Here is an 8,850-nt window from a genome sequence, read left to right as displayed (position 1 = left end):
AGGGAAAGATTTTGAAAGATATATCAAAATGTCATGTTTTTCACACCTAATGATCCTAACACCGAGACACTCCAAAAACACTCCCCCAAGTAAAACATGTAAAATCCATTTGATCCTACTGGTATTTTGATGCCGACAGAAAACAGCATGCCTTTTGCTATACTGACTTGGTTGTATGCTGGCTGTCTCTCCTACTGGCTAAAATTTTTAGAGTAGTTTCCTGTGTATCAGAATTAAGGAGCCTGCTTTCCTACACATATGGACTTAAGGTTAAGTTTTTCATAGTGCACATTTCAGCTGGAAAAAAAACCCACATCACCAAACCATCAACAACTCCACGCCACCCTTCCCCACTGCTAGTGGAAGAATGACCAGCTTCCATGATTTACTGAGGCTGAGAAGGGAAAGAAAGTGTGATGAGAGATCAGCACACACAATACGACCACCTAAGCCTTGTTTCCCTAGGATAAAAAACAGGTTAAAACCCCACATTGTTGCAGGTTCAACATCTTTTTATGATCTGTATTTGACTAAACTCATTCACAAATGGGAAAAAAATAAACGAAAAGACATCCTAAAGTAATTCAAGGATCGGGAAGGTTATATCTCAAAAGGACACTAAAATCCACCATCAAAATCAAAAAGCTGAGGAAGGTTACTGAAGGTTACAGCGTTCTAGAGCACTCTGTCTCTACCATCTTAAATTGTTTTAAGATGAATCTTGTCCAGTAACAACAGTACTGTTTGTAACAGCCAGTGGTAAAGCTCCATGATCTAAGTGGTTTTCTTCTAGCTCAAAGCGAAGCAGAGCCAGAAGAGGAATCTAGAGTGCCACAGAAGTCATGACCAGTGAATCATTATTTACTTTTTCTTATAAACACAGGAATTAAAGGGCATCTTAGCAAATGATCAGCTTGAAATAAATAGACCTACACATATTCTGTGGAAAAACATTACCTGACTGCAAGATAACCTCCCTATCTAATTTTGAAGAGTAAGAACATTCAAAAAACCCCAACTGCATTCCTGAATGAGAAATCCAATCTAAGTTATTCAAACCAAATATGTTTATGTAACGTATTTAGAAGTCCTTGAACCAGTCACTACCAGAAACTGGAAGATTATACGAAGGGAAAGATATCACTTGCCATACTTACCCCTCTCCAAATACCTGCTGCTTACTAGGTACTACTAAATGTAGGATGAAGAACTTCAGATCTAATCTGGTTTGATAACATTGTGGTTTTCTGTATTTCTGCAGATAAGTGGGGGTTTTGTTATTTGTCTGTTTGCTTTTACCTCAACACAAAACCCAGTAATTTCTTGTGAGTACTTCTAGAGCACTCTGACCATGCAGAGCCAGCTATTCAAATACAGTCATGTTCAGACAAGCCTTCCTCGCTTTCTGTAGAAAAAGCAGGAAGGAGCGGGACAGAAGAGGGACATGCAAGGTCTAACAGGGGATATCCTGGGATATCCATAGCAAGGGATATGAAAAAGTAAAGCAGAAAAGGGACGGGAAAACTATAGAAGGCCAACAGCAATTCACGAAGATCACAGCTCTGCGAAGGCAGCTGACAAAGCAGCGAAGCTGAGGACAGAGTGCTCATTCCGAGGGGTGCTTCAGTAGGTCATTAAGAAGACTGGCAAAAGCAGTTTCAGTTAAGCATAAGGAAAATGTCTGTTTGAGGAATTCCAGCCAGGGGTTGTAAAATTGTGCTACATTAATTGTACCCAGAGATGAAAGAGACAAGAGAAAGTATTTTGAGATGTAAATGTTATCACAGTCAGCGCTGCAGATTTTCAATGATGGGAAAAGTTGGAGCAGATATCTTCCTTGGTGGGAAAAGGCAAAGTTTACTCACGTCTTCTCTTAAGAACTTTAGATTTCTTCTCAGCTGAATAAAACAGTGGCTTTTCACATCTCCACAGATACCTACCAGCAGTAAGGCACATAAGAACTATTAAAAAAAGAAAGCTGGAGCATACAAGAATAGTATTTTTTTACAAATAAAGAATAGTATTTTCTTACAAATACTGCTAGAGCTATTACATTTAAAAATCAAAATAATCTAACGGTTAGTGCTATTAAAAGCCACTGCCCCTCCAACACATCTAGGAAGTCTTTTTTCAGAGCAGGCAAACTGAGGTACGCAAACCTTTATTTGCTGTAATCAGTTAGTTGTTCACCTGTATAAGCTACTTGTCACAGAAAGTAAGCATTTAATTAACACGCTGGACAAACATTGTAAGCATAAATAGAAAATTAAGGTAGGGATTTAATCGCAAATTCCTAACCTTTCTAATTTCTGTGGGGGTCGGGATTTCATACAAAACTATCTACCTTAAAAAAGAAAAAGTACTTAAAAAACCTCTTACTTGGCTCTTTCTTCATCCAACTTCTTTTGTTCTACATCCAAGGAACACTTTATCACCTTGTACCACTTTTTGAACTCAAAATACGGACCACCTGAATAAAACACACATTTTAGGTTGGGAAGAAGTGAAAGAAACATGTCGTACACACAAGGTGGTCTCCACACAGTTAAACTCTATATCTTCTGCCTGCATACAAACCTATCCTGAATTCTGCGTTCTTAAAGAAAGCAGACTTGATCTAGCAATTCCGTAAGAAAGAGAAAGGCAGTGAAAGCACTGCATCTCGTAAGAAGTGCGAAGAAGCCCCTTAGCTTAGAATAGATTTCATAGATTTAGCACAATTCAGACCTTTTCCCACCTTTCTCAAAGTTACACCTAAAAACTACCTCCTCTCTACCAAATTAACTAGATCTCCACAGAGTGGAGTGTTCTCCGCTTGTTTGAAAGTTGCCTTCAAGGGATTAACGAAACTATACATCAATCTTAGGTTTAAACAAGTAAGACCTAAACAAGCTCAGATGTAAAATTCCAAACAGTTTCATCAGCTCCCCACTGTCTATCCTACTAGCCATGACCCCTTAGAGGGCTGGAAAGATAAACTAGACAATTGTGTTCCCTTTGTATTGGCCTCCCACGTTTTTTGAGCACAGGAACGTTACTCATCGATACGTGAACAAATATTTACCATCACGTGCAGAAACACAAATGGCTTTCTAGCAGCACACTCCTCCAAACAGAGCATGGATGCTCCAAAGAGGCACAGAACTGAAGGAGACCAACTGGGTACAGTAAGTATAAGAATTCCAAATAGAACTATGGTGCAGATTTATATATTTAAAATATAATCAGCTCTTATTATCCGGGGGTGGATTATCTGCATTGGGAATTAACCAGGCTTTGCATTTCCCCATCAGCCCAGCTGCACTGCATGCGATGCTTGCATCATGTTTCGCTTTGCCAGCTCTTTTGGAAGTGAATATACCATTCTTATAATCAAGCTTATATACATTTTGTATTATCTGCTTTTTTGCTATTTGGATTATCCTGTAGTAGAACGGCTTAGATGCCAGAAATAGAGATGGACTCAAAAAGCAACAGACAAATGAAGAAAGACCCTTTGAGTAGTTCTTAAAATTCACAGGTGTGGTACAACTTCTTTTATGAACTCCTTAAACACAGAGGTTTAAGTAAGTACTCCTAAATTGCTGGGAGGGCAGTTTGGAGGGTGTGTGGAAATTTTTATTAAACTTCATGTGAATTATTAAGCATCCTTCACAAGTAAAACCATTGTCAGAGACATGATGCTACACTATAATAACCGTTTACCTGGCCAGTACTGCTAGTCTGATGTTCATAGAGCTTAGCTGACTGGAAAATACACAGCTCTGTGACACACACTTACATATATATATCTCAATCACATGTTTTATTTGAACATAAACCATACTGTGTATGTATGCAGTCCACAGCACACACACCATCGCACGAGGTAACTACAACTATCTACTGTACAGCTTCCAGCCTGTCTCAAAAAGGAGGAGCTGAAATACTATTTTTTTAATTAAAAAAACCCAAACAAACCAGCGAAAGGATAGTTAAGTTGAGAATGGAGTCAAAATAAATTGGGTCTTTAAAACTCAGTATTACACTACTCATTTCAGCACTCTAACTTTGGGAAAATGCCAGAGGCGGTTTTGAGCTCTGGCACTAATCAGTGCTCTGACACAAGTTCTCACATCAGCTCCTCTGAGCAGCTGCTCACCGCCACCCCAACATTTTAAGGTTATGGACAACATAACAGAGAATATGGCTCACTTTGCACCAGCAGATTTGAAAGTAAAAAAGTGGGCAAAGAATGAGCTGTTCATTTTCAAGGACAATGAGACTTGCTTATAAGGGAGAAACCCCACTAATGGCTTTGAGCCTTAGCTCGTAAGCAGTTGCATAACTTCTACTCGTCCCTACTATGTACTTCCAAGTTTTCAAGGGAAATTGCAAAAAGAAAGGAAAAAAAAAGATCCAAAATAAGTTTGTGTATCCACTTCAAAATGAGAATTACCAGTTTTAGTTAACAGTGATGACTATCTCTAGGTACAGCCGTCATTGTGCTCAGGCATGGCTAACACTGATTTTATTAGTGACTTAAATTTTGAAAAAGTAACTGAAGGGTCAAAAAATGGACACAAAACTGAATGGAAGGCTTAAAAAATAAACCACTGTAACACCACATCTTGGATCTTATCTTCAACTGTAATCTGAATCAGGCCATGGAACATCTTCCTGAAGATTTCTGATCTTTTATTTGGTCTTTCTGCCCTCCAAGAACCACGTTCACACCGTTATCTTCTCTATCTTAATTGCTGCTAGCTTTTCCACACTCTCTCAAGATTATTTGGACTAAGAAAATAGATTACATCTGAAATATGTTACACACTAAGACATTTTATGTAACAAGACTGAACAAGTTTGGATTTTATCATAAACGTGGTTTGATGCCCCTAATAAGTATCTGCCATTTACGATCAAAGTGCTCTCCCCTCTTTACTGTGTAACCATTCACCTTCACCTAGTATGCATAAAATTCTAAAACAAGAGGAGAACATGAGCAAGGAGAAGCAGAAAGGTACCCAGCAAAATGTGCACCAAATTCTCCTATCCTGTACAGTAAGAATTATGCAGGTAAACTGAGATGGTTTTATGAGAACGGGATCTACTGTTTACTTTGAATAAAGATTTTCCCTAAAAGAATAAATGGCAAAAACATAATGATCAATGAGATAAGTCTTTCTAAGCCCAACTACAAAGTTATTTCATTTACAAAATCATAAGACTGCTTCTACCAGAATACTTATGTACCTTCTTTGTTATTTTTATTTCTTTCTTCAGCAAAATCTGAAAGTAACCTGGAAAAAAAAAATAAAAATCAGGCTATTTTGCAGATGCAAATACTCCTCTTTTCACATAAAATATTGCACCTCAATTTTATTCCAAGTTTCAGATTCAAACTGATTATTTTTAAAAATAAGTACTATTTAACGTCTAAAATGCCTTCAGGTGTATGTTTGAACTTTTATTAAGTTCAGTAGCATCAAACACCATAAATTTAATATTACTAAGGAAATAATGATCCAAGACAATAATCTGCACTATTTGAACTTTGCGCTTTGTTACAGAATTGCCTGTACACTTACCATTCATAGTGATCATCTAATAAAAACAGTAATTTGAGCACAACTACAATAAGCGCCACAGCAAGAACATCATATTTCACTTTTCTCGTTGACTTATTTCCAGGCACAAGAGTCAGGAAATCTGCTTCTCCAATACAGATCTTTTTCACCACTCGACAAGTCCAGTTATGCAAGTCATCTGATTAATGTAAAGAAAAATATCAAATGAGTATGTTGAAACAAGCTAGAAGTACTTTTACAGGGCAGATGTGTTGGTCATTTGAAGAAAACAATGCTTAGGTCTTTTGGGATCCTCAGCTGGCAATTTTTTTTCAGGGTGAGAAGTACTGTTAGGTATTTTTAAAAATACCAGGCAATCTTCACTGTGCTTACATGGAAAACAGTCATGACTTATTTTATATTCACATGGAGAAAAAAAAAGTATTTGTAATGCTATTTTGATATTACTTGAATGATACTGTTAGGTCATCCTGAACATTGTTGTGGGAAAGCCTATCTTAAATCTACATAAATATAGGTTGAAAAAAACCCCAAACACAAAAGTCAAAAACTCGTCACAATCTTCTCCCTGCACGTTAACTAAACCTCCATGGACGGATGAAGTGCTGCCAAGGGAACAGGGACTAGTTTTAAAGAGGCTGGTTGGATATGAAGAGCAGCCTCATCACAGCAGGAGAGCACTTGCTGCCACCCCGACAAAACCTGGCTGAGGTACAGAAACGCAGCCCGGGTTAAAACTAAATTGCACCCACCAGCACCACTTGTGTCAGAAAAGATACAAGTGCAGCTCCAAAAGCAGCAGCAGGGTACCTGTACAGTCTGTGATTACTCTGGGCTTATTTTTCAGAGATACAAATCCCCCAAATTTCTCACCTTTCCTGTCCAGCAAGAAATACAGGCGCTGATTACATCACCATCAGATTCCACAAAGGTTAGCAATGTATGACTAAGTACAACCTTAATCCAGCTATGCTTTATGCCCTTCTTGCTGCTTACAAAGAGTTCAGTAGGAACTCATTTTTAATCCTCTCGTACATAACAGTAAAAGTTAAACAAAATCTGGAAACCCAGTTTTCTTATAAACACTGGCAGTATATTTCCTCTTACTTCAGATACTTAAAATGGTCTTTTCGTTAGTATTCATGTCCTAAGAAACTGTCCATTCATTGCTTAATTTACTCCTTTAGGAGTTGTTAAATGACAACAGTGTTCCTTTTTCAATTTGTAAGAACACTTTGTTGCAAGGAAAAAAGTAAAGGACAATATATTCTTCTACAGTAATTTTCAGAGAGTATTATATTTCGATTTTTAAAGCGTATTGTATTTCTTAGTAATGAATCTTAAAATGCCAAGTTTCAATTTTTTTCTTCCATTCAACTGATAATTCAAGATCTGGAAAATAATGTGAACCTCTCCATAGGATTACAACAGTGGTCTAAAACTACAAAATCAGAATTTCTACTCTGGAATTTTAGCCCTAAATCTGCTGGCTATCTTATCTTCATTCAACTGTGAGCAAACAGAAAAGCCAAGTAGCTTTATTCGATGTAACTAATTGCAAAATAAGATAATAAACTCCCCCAAGTTGAAGGTTTTACTGGTCTTTCTTTGGTAATTCAATACTTAATTTTAGATAGACAAAAGTATTCAATATTTATGCAATATACAACTTCCAGACTAAATCAGAAATCAGATGAGACAGCTGCTGGTTTGTCAAACGGCACTGCTTGCTAATATTAAAATTAATGCTAATATGCAGTATTGTAGAAGATACAGTCAATATTATATACGAGACCATTCCAGTGCTAAGTAATCAGGAGCTGACTTCATGAACCATTTAGCTAAAGTTAATAAATCACACAGATTCAACTAGTGCCTCTTAGTTCACATGGATACTGAAAGATTTGAAATGAAGTATCCACTCCACAGCCTTAGAGAGCCAGCACCAGAGTGCACCTGCATATCTGGGCCTATAATACATACTCTAAATGTTTGATGAAGGTGCTTTCTATAGAAATTACCTTTCAGTTCAAGCTTAAATAGGCATAAATTAGAAGGAAAAGGGTAGGCACTTTTAAAGCAGTAATTCAAGTCTTTTTGCCAGAGTTTAATAAACGAAAGAAAAAATTTTATCAGTTCATGTTTGGGAAAATATTTACCAGGCAAATTAGCTTCCATCAAGTACTTCATGCACAACATGTCTGGATGGAGAAAGCAGCTGTCTGTTATATCTGGAAAACGAGGCAAGTCTAAAAAAGCCGCAAGTTCGAGCATTTTGTTGTGTACTTCTTCATACACAGGCCAGGACTGAAAAAACAAGGTTAGAGGGTGTTATACATTTGTCCTATTACCGCATTTGTTACACATTTTAAGTTAGTTATCGGTGTTAAATCCTGTATTGTTTAATCCAGAATTATTTATACAGACTCTTTTAGCGCTCTCTATGACTAAACACACATGCAACAACAGAGCCAGACTGCAGTACTGCAAAGTAATTTTAAAGCCTGTGAGACATATAAGGAACAAACAGAAAGTTGCTTCAGACCTGTAATGAACTCAGTACCTTTTTTTTGTAATTAGTATGTCTCCAGATGCTCCAAAACTGAAAGAGCATTGGAAAAAGAAAAAAAAAAAACCAAACATAAATACAGGTATAATTGACGGTGAAGTCTCTAAAAAGCTACGAGATCACAGAACCACAGAAGGGCAGACGTTGGCAGGGACTGCTTGAGACCATCAGGTCCAAGCCCCGGCTCGGGTCAGCTCGAGCAGGCTGCCCAGGACCACGACCAGTCAGATTCGGAGTGCCAACACGGATGGCAGCTCCACCAGGTCTGTGGGAAATCCGCTCCAGTGTTTCTCCGCCCTCACTGCACAAAAGAAAAAAAATTTTTTAGTTTTCCTTAAGCTTAAATGGAATTTCTTGTGTTTCAATTTGTGCCCATTTCTTCTCATCCTGTCACTGGATACCACTGAGGGGGATCTGGGTTTTCTCCTTTGCACTCTTTGTGCAGGTATCACATCATACCCGCCCTGAGCCTTCTCTTTTCCCTCTCCAGGCTGAAAAGTCCCTGCTGTCTCAGCCTCCTCTCATTTGTCACATGCTTCACTCTGTCATCTTCATTGCCCTTTACTGGACTCACTCCATTATGTCCATACCTCCTCTGTACTGGGGAGCCCAGAACTGGACCCAGCACTCCAGAAGTGTCTCACCAGTGCTAAATACAGAGCAAGGATCACCTCCCTTGATCTGCTGGCAATGTTCTGCCTAAGGCAGCCT

The 8,850-nt window shown here is 38.1% G+C and overlaps 1 protein-coding gene across 1 annotated transcript in view; it reads right to left on the bottom strand.

The window, feature by feature from the left end:
* The window catches only part of TAF1B (TATA box binding protein (TBP)-associated factor, RNA polymerase I, B, 63kDa), a gene marked incomplete at its 5' end in the record, with an annotated part of 48,458 nt that overhangs the window by 5,450 nt on the left and 34,158 nt on the right, over positions 1-8,850 (bottom strand). The window contains 6 exons of the mRNA XM_009869597.1: positions 1,866-1,936; positions 2,380-2,470; positions 4,940-4,945; positions 5,236-5,282; positions 5,571-5,748; positions 7,730-7,877. Of these exons, the coding sequence (XP_009867899.1) occupies positions 1,866-1,936; positions 2,380-2,470; positions 4,940-4,945; positions 5,236-5,282; positions 5,571-5,748; positions 7,730-7,877 (541 nt within the window). The remainder of the gene's footprint in view (positions 1-1,865; positions 1,937-2,379; positions 2,471-4,939; positions 4,946-5,235; positions 5,283-5,570; positions 5,749-7,729; positions 7,878-8,850) is intronic.

Source organism: Apaloderma vittatum, unplaced genomic scaffold, assembly GCF_000703405.1.
Source record: "Apaloderma vittatum isolate BGI_N311 unplaced genomic scaffold, ASM70340v1 scaffold13215, whole genome shotgun sequence".
Classification (NCBI taxonomy): Eukaryota; Metazoa; Chordata; class Aves; order Trogoniformes; family Trogonidae; genus Apaloderma; species Apaloderma vittatum.
The sequence above is the reverse complement of the archived record's forward strand: the minus strand, read 5'-3'. Positions and strand labels throughout refer to the sequence as shown.